The sequence below is a fragment of the Puma concolor genome, chromosome B4, assembly GCF_028749965.1.
Source record: "Puma concolor isolate L17-30 chromosome B4, mPumCon1.1.hap2, whole genome shotgun sequence".
NCBI classification, from domain to species: domain Eukaryota; kingdom Metazoa; phylum Chordata; class Mammalia; order Carnivora; family Felidae; genus Puma; species Puma concolor.
In genome coordinates this window covers 43,244,909-43,260,265 of record NC_141673.1, presented here as the reverse complement: position 1 = coordinate 43,260,265, position 15,357 = coordinate 43,244,909, and the positions used below count along the sequence as shown (strand labels likewise).

General features: G+C 39.9%; 1 protein-coding gene across 2 annotated transcripts in view; it reads right to left on the bottom strand.

Moving 5' to 3' along the window:
• KRR1 (KRR1 small subunit processome component) overlaps positions 1-15,357 on the bottom strand; it is a 113,893-nt gene that overhangs the window by 13,148 nt on the left and 85,388 nt on the right. The window contains exon 1 of one of the 2 annotated variants that reach the window (XM_025926774.2): positions 474-612. The exons of the other annotated variant lie outside the window; for it this stretch is intronic. Within the exon in view, the coding sequence (XP_025782559.1) occupies positions 474-558 (85 nt within the window). The 5' untranslated portion in view covers positions 559-612. Of the gene's footprint in view, positions 1-473; positions 613-15,357 lie in introns of those variants that run through there. 2 annotated transcript variants of the gene reach the window in all.

The window sequence follows — 15,357 nt, the reverse complement described above, 5'->3', positions numbered from 1 at the left end:
TAATATTTTAGCCATCTGACCAAGAGGAATAATGGATAAATGTTCCAAAATTTCTTCACTAACAGGCAAACTAGCGTTAAGAACACGCCAGATACCTCCTGCTCCGTATCTCTATGTCTGTCTCACTCCTTCATTATCAGCTGCTTCATTATCAGCCACTTCTACATCAGACGCTTCCTGCGCTTCCCGCAGCGCCCTCCACAATTTCTTAATCCTCCTCATTTTACAGAAAACAAACTCTGTAATATCTTCACTTTGAAAGGCCTCTAGCAAAAGCGGTCAGGAACACGTGGCTGGCACCATACCCGCCAGTGGGTCCCGCAGGCCTGGCCAACATCGCCAGTCGTCAGCAATGATAGGTACTCAACTTCACAAAGCAGACTCAAGGTAGCGTTACACGTCCCCAGACAGCCAAAGAAAACAATCGCAACTCAATATCCAAATATCAGGCTTCGGTTCTCCCTCAACCTCACCTCGGTTCTCCGGCTTCGGCTTCTTGTTACGAAATTCACTTTTCTCCTCCGCGTTGGCTTGCCCGCTAGAAAAGGAGGACGCCATCTTCAAATTGCTTCCGGTGTTACCGGAAGTGGAACTGTTTTTAAATCCTACCTGATTTTTGTCTTGAAAATGTTTTCAAAATGAGTTCCGCAGAGCTCAGACGAGGAGATCTACGCAATCTCCGTGCGTACGTACGCTAGAGCGCGCGTATTTGTGCAAACTACAAGCGCTTCTCCTGCGTGGCCAATGGAAAGCCGGAGATTTATTTTCCGGGAGGCACTGCAACCACGGCGTTTGGTTGCATGCTGGGAATTGTAGTTCGGCACTATGGGCAAGTTGGAGGCCTTCTTACCCAGATTGTTCTTTCTGCCCCACTGTCTAATTTAGGATCCCGGACTCCAGGATTTGGCCACAGAGTGCAACTGGTCTGTTCCTGATGTCATTCACTCATTTATCCGATAAATATCTTTACGATCCGCAAATAAGTAGTAGGCGTTGGGAAGAGATCCAAATACGAAAATACATGGTCCTTGACAGCCGGGAGTGGCGGTTAATAGCTACCATTTACTGTGAGACTACTTTGGGTCAGGCACTTTATTTGCATTTCCAATTATTTACTTATTTTTATATGTTTCTTTTTGAGAGAGAGAGAGAGAGAGAGAGAGAGAGAGAGAGAGTGTGTGCACCAGTGGGGGAAAGGGCAGAGAGAGGGGGAAACACAGAATCCAAAGCAGGCTCCAGGATCTGAGCTGTCAGCACAGAGCCCAAGGGCAGGGCTTGTACCCACGAACCATGAGATCATGACCTGAGCTGAAGTCAGATGCTTAAACTGAGCCATCCAGGCACCCCTGTATTTCTAATTCTTAAAACAGCATTAAAACAAACACAACTCTCTCAGATTGATAATTTTTTGTAAAATAAGTTTTAAAAGTCTTTGTTTCTGATCGTTATTTTCTGGGGTCTTGGTATTTCTCTTTCTAAGCCAGAGAGATAGTAATTAAGTGACACTTATGAAGTATTTCACCTAGCCTAAGATCTCCCAAAATGACTACCTCAGCACTGTATATGGCTGACTTCAAGATGTGAGGTTCATCACTACTATAGTTTTTTACATTTCTAAAAATCTAAAAATTCTTAGACATGCTAAAGATGAAACTTATTTTAATGACTGATCTTATTGCTTGTCATTTCTAAAACTGTCTGTAGGACAAATAGGGAAAGACTTTGATAGGTTGAATTTCTTGCATTAGTGAAACTCGGAACATTTATTTGAAATTCACCCATTGTGTGTCTTTCATAAAAATCTAGATTGTTGTATATAAGGTACATATATAAAACAGAGTGTTAATAAGGTACAGAAGGTCCCAAGACACATGATTTTTTTTTTTTAACGTTTATTTATTTTTGAGACAGAGAGAGACAGAGCATGAACGGGGGAGGGTCAGAGAGAGAGGGAGACACAGAATCTGAAACAGGCTCCAGGCTCTGAGTGGTCAGCACAGAGCCTGACGCGGGGCTCAAACTCACGGACCGCGAGATCATGACCTGAGCCGAAGTCGGACGCTCAACCGACTGAGCCACCCAGGCGCCCCACATGATTTTGTTAAAAAAATTTTTTTCTGTGGGTCTTATAAGTGGAAGGCCAGGATTTCATCCCTAAATTCTTACAATTTACTCAAAAAGCAATGAAAAATCCTGGGGCACCTGACGGGCTCAGTCAGTAGACCGTGGGACTCTTGATCTTGGTGTTGTGAGTTCAAGTCCCATGATGGGTGGAGAGATTACTTAAAAATAAAATATTTTTTAAAAAAGCAATGACAAATCCCAAATAACAATAGGCAAAAGTTATAAAGTAAGGAGCAATTCTTCCAGTGTTCCCAGGAACCCTGTGAAGCAGATTTTTATTACTGTTATTTTAAGGAACTCAGTCACTAATCAGTGGTGAGTTAGAAATTAAGTCCAGGCAGTCTGACCATTAGCATCTCCAGGAAAGTTACTAAAAGGATTAGCTGTTACAAATGTGTTGGAAGGGAAACCGGGGTTTCAGCCTCATAGCTTTTGAATTTGAGTGGCATTAGCTATTCTCTGGATCTCCAGCCTGCTGGCCCACCCTGTAGCCTATGGACTTGTAGTAGAATAAATCCAAATAGCTGATAAGGATATGATGCTCAACCCCACTACTGTCCAAAAAGCATATAAATGTAACAGTGAAATATCACTTCTCACCCACTAGATTGGCAAAAAAGAAACAATAACACACACACACACATAATGAAATAAATAATAAATATATATATTAAATGATAATCTGCGAAAGAGTATTTTACACTGCTGGTGAAAATGCAAACTGTCACTGCCTTTTTGCAAAGCAATATATCTATAAAATATACACATATTCTTCCACAGTAATTCCACTCGTGGGACACTGTCAACTAGAAGTAAAGCACCATTCCATTAGGATGTATGTATACCTGTGTTGATTACTGGCTTGTATAGATGTAATGCAGTGAGAGGGACAATGGGGCCACACTGAAGAATTTGTTGCCCACTGGCTACATAACCTTGGTTAAGCTTCTTACCCACCCCTGTTCAGTTTCCTATAACAGGAAAAATAACCTTAACTCAGTGACTTTATACATGTAAAAGGCTAAGAAAGAATGCTTCACATGTGGCACATACTCAGTACGTGTTAGCCATTATTTATTTATAGTGACAAAAAAGTAAAAGCATCTTGACAATCAAGTAGAGATGTAGTTAAATTGATGTTACTTTGATAGTGGTAAAATATTATGCAACCATTCATAAGAATTAATTAAATCTAATGCAGAGATTACCTATAGATATTGAGTAATAAAAGCCAGAAACAGTATAATGTAAATAAAATTATTATATATTATAATTATATATGATTTATATAATTATCCAATTTTTATAAAGCAAACCATTAATTCAATAAATATTGAGCCTCTATAATGCTTTAGCTTCTGTTCTAAATACTTGGTTTTATGTGCTAGATATAATAATAATATGCATATGTGTACATATATATGAATATGTTTGTGTGTGATTGTATAATGAAAAAGGATTTGGAAGGCTATACATTAAGGTTTTAAGGCTGGCTACCTTAGGGATGAAGGTAGTTAAAAAAGAAAAAGGAAGTAGGCAGAAAGACTAAACAAAATAGGTAAAAATTAATAGTCTTTAGAAAAATAATGTCAGCAAAAGTAAAGGATTCTGCATGAAAACTTAGAAAACCTGGGAATCTAGGAGAAAGACCAAATTTGAGAAACATATTCAGCCAGTCTGGGAATGTTTGCTGTGCAGCAAAATGTTTCATATGTCATGGTGTTGGAATGAAATATCCTTGCAGGATATCAACCTCTTCCTGCAAGGCCCTGTTTAGCAAACTCTGTAGATATGGAGATATGATGTATGGCTTTGGTTGCCACCCAGTTTGAGTAAGCACTTAACCAACCTCTGTTTCTTCAGTTGTAAAATGAGAATGTTGTTATATTACTGGGTTTTTTTTTTCGTTTTTGTTTTTGTTTTTAAGCAGGCTTCACACCCAGCATGGAGCCCAATGTGGGGCTTGAACTCAAGACCCTGAGATCAAGACCTGAGCTGAGATCAAGAGCTGGACTCTGAACTAACTGAGCTACCAAGGGGCCCCTAGATTACTGTTTCTTAAACTTTAGCCAACCTCAGAATCACGTGGAGGGATGATCCTATTGCCCCAGTTTATAGTTCAGTAGGTCTGGGGTAGGACCCAAGACAACAAAGGATTATCCAGCCCCAAAATGTCAATAGTGCCAAGGTTGAGAAATCTGGGTCTGCAGACATTCTTGATTTCTGTGATTCTACTTCAAAGGGTTAGTAAGGGCTTTACTTCTAACCAGGCATGCAATTAAAGCAAAGTTATTTCTCACATTTTACCTACCTAGAGTAGAACTTGCCTGCTATCAAAAGCCAAAGTCTCCAGCTGGCTGTTCATTATTATGCTGGGCTCCTCAGTGGGCAATCCTGCTCCATTTCCCTCAACTCTGTCCCTGTCATTCTGGAATTCTGTTGTCTCATTACTCAAACAAACAATGATACTGATACATACAGTGGATGCTTGAGGTCTAAAGACACTCATTACTGCTTGAATATTAGTCTCTCTGGGCCCCAGGCCCACAGAACATTAATATTTCATTGGGTCTCTGCTACTATTTCCAAGGCAATCTCCCCTCTTTCTCTTCTTGATTGTTCTTATTGATAAGCAACAGCTTTGATTTAATTTTCAGTTATAATATTCTTCTCCCTAAAGGAAAGCTGGAACACATTTCATAATATGAGGTTCCACCATAGCAACAGAAGGCTTTTTAATGCACGCATGAATATTCAAGATTTAATCAGTGGCACGTGAAATGTATTGATACTGCTGAGGATTATTATTTTATGCAAATAGAACAAACAAAATACAGTCTTTTATTTGTTTACAGGACACCGAGGGAATATTTGAACTTTTCTAGGAAGCGGATTTCTAATCATTTGTTAAATCTATATGCCTCTCCCATCCTTCAGATGGTGGTAACCACAGATGGCCCCCAATGAAAGGAACTTTTTAGAAGACGTATTTCAAGCACTTAATGGGTTTATCTTTAAACAAGTCTTTTCATGATGTTAACAAGATGGTGACATGGCTTCTCCACTATTTCAAAATCTCAAATTAAAGAAGTCAAGCTATCTGATACACTTAGAGACATGGAAATTCAGAGTTTAACACTGCACTTTTGCTTTTGATCATCTATCAGTGATTTTAATATCTTTTGGTTTACCAGTCCCTTTACTAATGTGATGAAATCAATGGACCCTTTCCCCAGAAAAGCACATATATTTGGGTGCCCACATCATTTTACCCAAAGTTTGATGGGATGTTCATATATCTGTCACACTCTTTCATAATACCCCTAGAGGGTCAAGATATCAGGTTAGGGACCCTTGCCTTAAAGCAATAGGGGAGGAGTGTCTCAGAAACTTGGATCTGATCTTATGAGCACTCAAGTCCCCCGCTCTTAGAGTTCTTCAGGGGAGGTTGAATTAGAGTTTTAGTATGTTTTAGTACTTGCATGTAAGCATACTTTTCAAGATTCCTTTCAGTGCAAGTCATAGAAATTCAAACATGTGAAAAAGAGGATTTATTGTCCTACATACCTAGAAACTGGACCTAGTACCTTAACAATGTCATAGTGACATTCATGCTCTTTATCATGATCTCAAGATCTCTCCCCCCCACCCTGCTCATTCTGGGTGTGTGTGTGTGTGTGTGTGTGTGTGTGTGTGTGTGTGTGTCCTTCCATCTTTTGGCTCTGCTTTTTCTGTGCTGTCTTTATTCCGAAGCAAAGATATCTGTCAGCAGCTCAGAATGAAACCTCAACAGAAGAAGAGTTTCTTTTTCCCCAAGAATTCCATCCAAAGTCCCAGGAAGATTCTCAGTGAGCAGTTCTGGATCACATGCTAGAGCCAGATGTGGGCCACACCCACATAAACCATGTGGGCCTGGAATGGGAAGGAATGAGTTCTAAGGAGTAGTTGAGAGCTGTGCCACAAGAAGGGGGATGGATGTTGGCTGGAGGGGCAAAAACACACAATGTGTACTACAGTAAGTAAAGCGAATTATACAGGGGATTAATGGATTTTCAGGTTTTATCCATCACCATCTCTCATTCCCATGCCACCATTCCATTAAAAGAAGCCGCACACTTAAAGAATTACTTAGATCCAGTCTCAAGATAGATGGAGGAATTATGTACTAACATTTTATTTAGTGTATGTATGCGTAATAACCCTCTATATTTGCTGTGAGGATTCTAAAATGCATTGACTGGTCTGTTAGGTTGATTTATACTTCTCTAGTCACATGTGGTGATACTGAAACAGTGATCTGCTGTAATTGTGTTGACTTGGCATAACCCCTTCTAATAATATGATTCTCTCATGTAGCATATTTCCCTACAGGAAATGGCTATATTTTTTCTTTTAATTTTGAAAAGAATAAAAAAGGGAACTGCAAGGAACAATGCAACCATCATCCAAGACCCCCCTGCCTAAATTTAATTAGTGTTAACATTTTAGAATTTTGGCCCCAGATTTACATAAATATTTGTATAATAAAATCTCATCCATATGCAAAATGAAGTCACTCCAGAGTCTTGTTTCTCTCTTTTCTTTTCTAGAAACAATAACTAGATGTTTTGGTTTGTAAGAACCATATCAGACTTACTAAAATACAGATAGACTAATATAACAAATCCTTTTTTTTTTTAAAGTTTATTTGTTTATTTTGAGAGAGAGTGAGTGTGGGGGAGGGGCAGAGAGAGAGGGAGGGAGAGAGAGAATCCCAAGCTGAGTTGAGAGCGAGCTGAGAGCGTGGAGCCCGACGCGGGGCTCAATCCCATGAACCACTCAGATCATGACCTGAGCCCAAATCCAGAGTCAGATGCTTAACCCACTGGGCCACCCAGGCACTCCTATTACAAACGCTTTTGTAGTCATAATTAAATTTAAGACATAAAATACTGCCAGTTAAAGCCCCTATGTACACCTCCCTAACCCCATCCCTCCCCTCTTCCACCAGAGGTCATCACTTATGCCAAGACAGGTGTCTATCACTTCCATGAAGATTTTTGTTTATATGGCTACTCCACACACATAATAAAGTGTGATAAGCAAGATAAAGTGGGCTTTAAATAAATGTTTTACATATGACATATGTACACATTATACATTAATAAACTGGTATATAATTACATTAATTATATAAGTATTTTATATTAGTTATATATACACAAGGTATATATTAAATGTATACAAATGTATATACATATGTATGCTGTATGTACTCCTACAACTTGCTTTTTAATGGCATGGTTTGTTTTGAGGTTTATTCGTATTGAATCTATGTGATTCTAGTTCATTCATCCATGGTATATAACTTGAATTAGTATGTAAAAGACATGGGAGCTTCTGTCTAGGTTTCTCTCTCTCTCTCTCTCTCTCTCTCTCTCTGATAGCTTGCCTGAGAAGGTGACAAGTTGCCTTGTCTTGAGCAGCCCTATGGAGAGATCCAAAAGGCAAGGAACTGAAGCCACCTGCCACCAGCCTCGTGAGGGAGCTGGGAAGTACATCCTCCTGCCTGATCAAGCTTTCAGATGACCAGAGCATGCCTGACTCCTTGACTGTAGCCTCCTGAGAGACACTGAACCAGCAGCACCAGCTAAGTTCCTGACCCTCAGAAACTTCATAAATGTTTGTTGTTGAAAGCTGTTAACTTCAGGGGTAATTTTTATATAGACATAACTGGAACAATATTGAGGCAAGCACAAGTGTTCACCATATATATATATATATATATATATATATATATATATATATATATATCAGATTTCAATAGGGATGTGGATGCGAAACTTCTTCTCAGGAGGAATAGTTTTCCTTGATTCTTGCCACTAGAGGGCAAAATGTTCATAGATGATAGCTTGAATAAAGAATCGAAAGGCTTTTGCTTTTTCCATGGAACTGCAGATGTCCAACATGGAAAAAACCTTAGAGATGATCTGGTCCAGCTCCGTTAATTTACAGATGAGGATTCTAATGCCCAGAGATATTAACCAACTGGTGCAAGGTCACACAGATTAGGTCTGAATGTACAAACTCAGCTGCGTTTAATAACATGCAGACCTAGTAACTATTAATCAACTCTGTTGTTTCTTAAAATCACTAGGTATAGGGGCGCCTGGGTGGCGCAGTCGGTTAAGCGTCCGACTTCAGCCAGGTCACGATCTCGCGGTCCGGGAGTTCGAGCCCCGTGTCAGGCCCTGGGCTGATGGCTCAGAGCCTGGAGCCTGTTTCCGATTCTGTGTCTCCCTCTCTCTCTGCCCCTCCCCCGTTCATGCTCTGTCTCTCTCTGTCCTAAAAATAAATAAACGTTGGAAAAAAAAAGAAGAAAAAAATCACTAGGTATAGAATAAAGAGAGAAGGCTTTTAAAAGTCCTATTTCAACTAACATATTAGTATTCCTAAGATCCAAAAACTTGTGATAGAGGCATCTGGGTGGCTCAGTAGGTTGAGTGCTTGACTATTGATTTCAGTTCAGGTCATGATCTCACGGTTTGTGTGACTGAGCCCCACACTAGGATCCACACTGAGCATGGAGCCTGCTTAAGATTCACTTTCTCTCTCTCTCTCTCTCTCTCTCTCTCTCTCACACACACACACACACACACACACACTCTTTCACTCTTTCTTAAAAAAAAAATAAAGACTTGTGATAATAACCATTCCCACTTACTGGATGCCTATTATAAGCCACTACTCACACATTATGTGCTATGTCTTTTCATCTAATCTGCACAACAGAACTTTGAAACTTATACTCATCAGTGCAGAAGGGCCAGTATAGCTAAAAGGAAACTAAACAGATTTGAATCTGATACAGGTTAAATCTCGTTACAATGATTTTGGCGGGGGGGGGGGGGGGGGGAGGGGGGAGGAGGGCAAGACATAGTGTTTGATTATAGCAGAAGTTTGTTGCTTCTGGAGATCAGTTAGCATGTTAAAACACTTAAGTGGTTGTCATATAGCATTGGAAAACAAAAGATGATTTCTAAAAAAATATTTATTTATTTTGAGAGAGAAAGAGAGAGAGTGAGGGAGGGGCAGAGAGAGAAGGAGGAAGAAAATCCCAAACAGGTTCTGCAATGTCATTGCACAGCCCAACAAGGAGTTTGATCTCATGAACCGTGAGATCATGACCTGAGCTGAAATCAAGAGTTGGACGCTCAACCAATTAAGCCACCCAGTCACCCTGAAGAAAAGATTTTGATGGCTCTATTTCTTGCCTTCCCAGAGAGGACTTTTTCTCTCTCATTCTCCCTCTCATTCTGTCTCTCTGTATGTCTCTGTCCCTGGCCCTGTCTCTGTCTAATACACACACACTGCCCCTCCCCTTTATTCTAGTCAACCAGCTGTGCGATGTTGGATAACCTTCTTAGAGCTTCACTTTGTTGCACTTTCTTCATTTCTAAAATGAGAATACACCTACTTCCTTCAAGCTCTCATCAGGGATGCTGCAATGATTAATGAAGAAGTCTTTGTGAATCTCATTTGGTTTTGCAGAAGGCAGGTGTTTAATAAAGCTGAAGAATCATTATAATGGCAATTAGTCATATTTGAGGACAGATGGGCAAGTATTTGGCAGTAGTGACTTGGCTGGAGCTGTTGCCACACCAAAGCAATGAAGTAATGTCAACATGTCAGCAGCATAAGTTAGGAGCAAGGAGGCCATACCTTCCTATCCCACACACTGCTTTGTTCATCATCCCTGCCTGGTACATACCTCTACATAGTCACAGCATTTCCAATGTAGTTAGGTAGGCAACCTTAGGAGAACCACCTCATTATTGTGGTTTATAGTCTCCAAAGATAGCCACCATTGACACCTTCTCTCTTCGTATAAGGATGACACTCACACCAAGAGATTGAGCCTATTCCTTCTCGCACTGAATCTGGTCTGGCCCTGTGACTTACTTGGACCAATAGGATACTGTGGATAGGACTTCGCTAATTCCAAGTCAAGCCTTCAGGAAGAGTGGCAGTTTGTGCTTTCTCTTTCTTGGAAGAGAGCTGAAAGGTAAGAAGTTCAACTATCCTGAGACCACCTCACTGTGAGGAAGTCCAACCTAGCTATGTGAAGAGAGAGAGAGATAGAGACAGAGACAGAGACAGAGAGACAGACACAGACACAGAGATGCCCGGGGCCAGCTCTCAGATGTTCCAGTCAACATTGCTTGTGTTCTGGACATGAAAACATGAAGAAGCAATCTTAGACATTTCAGCTTTAGTACCTACCGTGTGGAGCAAAATAACTGTCCCGCCTAATTACAGAAATAGGAAAATTAATGAATATTTGGTGGTGTTAAGTCACTATGTTTTCAGGATGTTTGTTACATAGGAATAGATATTTGAAACAATTATCAACATTTAAAATAGGGTCATATAAATGGAATAGATTAGAGAACCCAGAATTGGACTCACAAATATATGCCCAACTATTCTTTGGCAAAGCAGGAAAGAGTATCCAATGGAAAAAAGACAGTCTCTTCAGTAAATGGTGCTGGGACAACTGAACAGCAACATGCAGAAGAGTGAACCTGGACCACTTTCTTACACCATACACACACACAAAAAAAACTCAAAATGGATGAAAGACCTAAATGTGAGATAGGAACCCATCAAAATCCTAGAGGAGAAAACAGGCAACAACCTCTTTGACCTCAGCCGCAGCAACTTCTTACTTGACACGTGTCCGAAGGCAAGGGAAATAAAAGCAAAAATGAACTATTAGGACCTCATCAAGATAAAAAGCTTCTGCACTGCAGAGGAAACAATCAGGAAAACTAAAAGTCATCCGATTGAATGGAAGAAGATATTTGCAAATGACAAATCGGATAAAGGGTTATTATCCAAAATCTATGAAGAACCTACCAAAGTTAACACCCCAAAATCAAATAATCTAGTGAAGAAATGGGCAGAATACATGAATAGACACTTCTCCAAAGAAGACATCCAGATGGCCAACAGTTGCATGAAAAGATGCTCAATGTTGCTCATTATCAAAGAAATAAAATTAAAACCACATTGAGATACCACCTCACACTGGTCAGAGTGGCTAAAATTAATAGCTCAGGAAACAATAGATGTTGGCAAGGATGTGGAAAAATGGGAACCCTCTTGCACTGTTGGTGGGAATGCAAACTGGTGAACAGTGTGGAGGTTTCTCAAAAAATTTAAAACAGAATTATGCTACGACCCAGCAATAGCACTACTAAGAATTTACACAAAGGAAACAGGAGTGCTAATTCATAGAGGCACATGGACCCCAATGTTTATAGCAGCACTATCAACAATAGCAAAATTATGTAAAGAGCCCAAATGTCCATCAACTGATGAATGGATAAAGATGTGGTTTACATATAAAATGGAATACTACTTGGCAATGAGAAAGAATGCAATCCTGCCATTTGCAACAACGTGGATGGGACTAGAGGGTATTATGCTAAGTGAAGTAAGTCAGTCAGAGAAAGATATCGTAAGTTTTCACTCATATATGGAATTTGAGAAACTTAACAGAAGATGATGAAGGGAAGGTAAAAAAATAACTTCAAAGAGAGAGGGAGCCAAACCATAAGAGACTCTTAAATATAGAGAGCAAACTGAGGGTTTATGGGGGAGGCAGCAAGGGAGAGGGGAAAATGGGTGATGGGCATTGAGGAAGGCATCTGTTGGGATGAGCACTGGGTATTGTATGTAAGCGATGAATCATGGGAATCTACTCCTGAAGCCAAGAGCACACTGTATACTCTATGTTAGCTACAATAAATTATATTTTAAAAATTTAAAAAGATAAAAAATAAAAATTAAAAAAGAAATAAATAAATAAATAAATAAATAAATAAATAGGGTCATATATCTCTTAATGCCCTGTCTTTGCTAAATGACAGAAAATTCCTTCAGATAAATGAAATGAGAAATAAATATTTTGGTAAAATGGAGGGGTAATTCCTTTTTAGAGGATACAGTTTTTAGTGTCATAAAAGTCCTAATAAAATTAGAGCACTTATTCCTTCCTTCACTCACTCACTCATGCTCAATAAATATTTGTTGGGGAAACCTGGATGGCTCAGTCGGCTAAGTGTCTGACTCTTCATTTCAGCTCAGGTCATGATCTCACAGTCTGCGAGTTCCAGCCCGAGTCAGGCTGTGCACTGGCAGGATGGAGCCTGCTTGGGATTCTCTCTCTCTCCTTCTCTCTGCCCCTCCTCCGCTTGCATGCACTCTCTCTCTCAAAATGAATAAACATTTTTTAAAAAAATAACAAATAAGTAAATATTTGTTGAACAAATAAATTGTTTATTATACACCTGTCACAGTTTTAGGCATGGACTACATAGTGCTAAATGAGAAAGTTAAGGTCCCTGATATATGGTGCTTACCTCCTAATTGGAGAAGACAAATAACAACAACCATAACAAAAAGATTATTTCAGTTAATGATACTGTAATTGGAAGGGGGGTAATGTGGATAGCATTGACACTGTCTTTCTAAGGTTGCCTTTCTGATCCATCAGCAATAAACTAACAGACAAAAAGAAAAAAAAGGAAAGGAAAGAGAGAAGAAAGAAAAGAACAGAAAAGAACAGAAAAAGAAAAGAAAGAGAGACAGAGAAAGAAAAGGAAGGAAGGAAGGAAGGAAGGAAGGAAGGAAGGAAGGAAGGAAGGAAGGAAGGAAGGAAGGAAGGAAGAAAAAATAATCCCTCTGAGTTACTTGCAGTTCAGTTTGTTGGCAACCTAATTAGCAGTTTCTTGGTATGAGTGTATACTCACAACTCAGGATTTGGGGGAGTGCCTTCCCATTCGGGACTTTATGTCTGTTAACTTTGCTAACACTGAAACAAATCTAATAAGGGAGGTGATTTTCCTCCTGCTCTATCAGCTTTGGAGGAGGTAAAGACGGAATGTACTAGCATTGGAGGAATAGGCGTGCTGGCCTGCACCCTGTTTATTAGCACAGTCCCGGAGACATGGCCATTGCTGCACTCCATGAAAATGTTTGAATTAGGAAAGAAACAAGGAACTGTATATTTTATAGTCTTAAGTGTCTGGAAGTTTCAGTGACTGATTTTCCTCTGAAGAAAGGGCATTTCCCATAAGAAAATTCCAAGTAGAAAACCACTCTTCTTTCATACATAGCATGGTTCTCTGTGATATCCTACAAGTCTACTGCTGAGGCACTTCCATATTCTTTTAAAATCAGTGGTGACTTCTTTGAAGGCAGGAACTCTGACTTACTTTCTTTTCTTCTTCATCCTCTCTCACAATATCCCTTCCATCGTACATACTTAATAAATATTTGCTGAAGGGGCACCTGGGTGGCTTAGTCAGTTAAGGGTCTGACTCTTGATCTCAGCTCAGGTCATGATCTCACGGGTTTGTGGGTTCGAGCCCCATATTGGGCTAACACGCTGTCAGTGTGGAGCCTACTAGGGATACTCTCTCTCTTTCTCTCTGCCCTCCCTCCACTCATACTCTCTCTCTCAGAATAAATAAACTTAAAAAAACTAAAATTTTTCCTTTTGCTGAACGAGCAGATACTGGATTAAAAGACCAGGGCCTGCATTTGAATCCCAGCTCTGCAATCTGTTGGTAGTGTGTCCTTGGTCAAGTTACTTAATTTTTCTTCATTCCATTTTCTCAATTGTAAAGTAGGAAAAATAACATTTTACATGATTGGTTGTAATAAAAATTAAACTATACACATACATATATACACATATATGTACATATACATATACACACACATACACAAATACGTACTGCAATTAACACAGAGCCTGCATGAGCTAATTGAGTGTAGCTCCTTCCCAAAGAGGTTATTTGCCTTTAGTTAAAATTTGGGAAAAGTGAAGATCACTATAATCTGAATATTTGTATCTCCTCCCATCACCAAAATTCGTATCTTGAATCCTAACCCACAAGGTGATATTAGAAGGTGAGGCTTTTGGGAGATGATTAGGTCTACCCAGGAGAATGGGATTAGTGACCTTCCAAAAAAGGCCAGAGAAAGCTCCCTTCCCCCTTCCACCTTGTGAGGACACAGCAAAAAGATAGCTGTCTATGAATCAGAAAAGCTGCCCTCACCAGACACTGAATCTGCAGGCGCCTTGATCTTGAACTTCCCAGGGTGGAGAACTGTGAGAAATAAATATTTGTTGTTATAAATCATCCAGTCTATGGTATATTGTTATAGAAACCCAAACAAACTAGAACAATCACTATTGCTAGAATTGCATGTATTTTTATTTAAATAGTGGCTTTTCAAACTCTGCTTTCATCTGAGATAAATTTCTTATTTGGCCACTATTAACACTGGCAACAGCTGAGCATCTATTATGATTTTTCAAGAGTCACTATTTTGGAAACTTATTAACTTAATTTAAATGTTTTTAATGTTTATTTTATTTATTTTAATTTTTTTAATGTTTATTTATTTTTGAGAGAGAGACAGAGACAGAGCATGAGCAGAGGAGGGGCAGAGAGAGAGGGAGACACAGAATCCAAAGCAGGCCCCAGGCTCTGAGCTGTCAGCACAGAGCCCTAGGCAGGGCTCAGACTCACAAACCTTGAGATCATGACCTGAGCGGAAGTCAGACTCTTAACCAACTGAGCCACGCAGGTGCCCCAATGTTTATTTTTGAGAGAGAGAGCTCGTGCGCGCTAGTGGGGGAGGGGCAGAGAGAGAGATGGAGACAGAGGATCTAAAGCCAGCTCTGTGCTGACAGCAGAGAGCCCCATTCGGGGCTCGAATTCAGGAGCCCCAAGATCATGCCCGGAGCTGAAGTTGGATGCTTAACTGACTGAGCCCTTTAGATGCCCCGGAAACTTACTAATTTTAAATGGATGATGCAGTGTCAAAATTTGCTAGCGTGGAAGAGTCAGAGGGACAGAAAAGGTGCAGCAAACTTGACTCATTCTACAAATTGTAGGTCCAACTAATGCCAGAAGAGCTAATTTCAAAATGTCTGTTTGAAAGAGGACTTCAATTACTTACCTCCATTTTGATCTCGGTTTATACTTTCTAACTGATTAAGCTCTTTCCGGCTTATCTTTTAACCAAGGCAAAAATCCCAGGGGACAAAGCATCCTGTGATGGGAATGTGAACTATCCCCCCAAGCAATAGGGAGTGCCCTGATGCCAGCAAGACCCTGTGTGATTGACTCCAAGACAAGGATCAGCCTGACCCTCACTGCCCACCTGCACGTA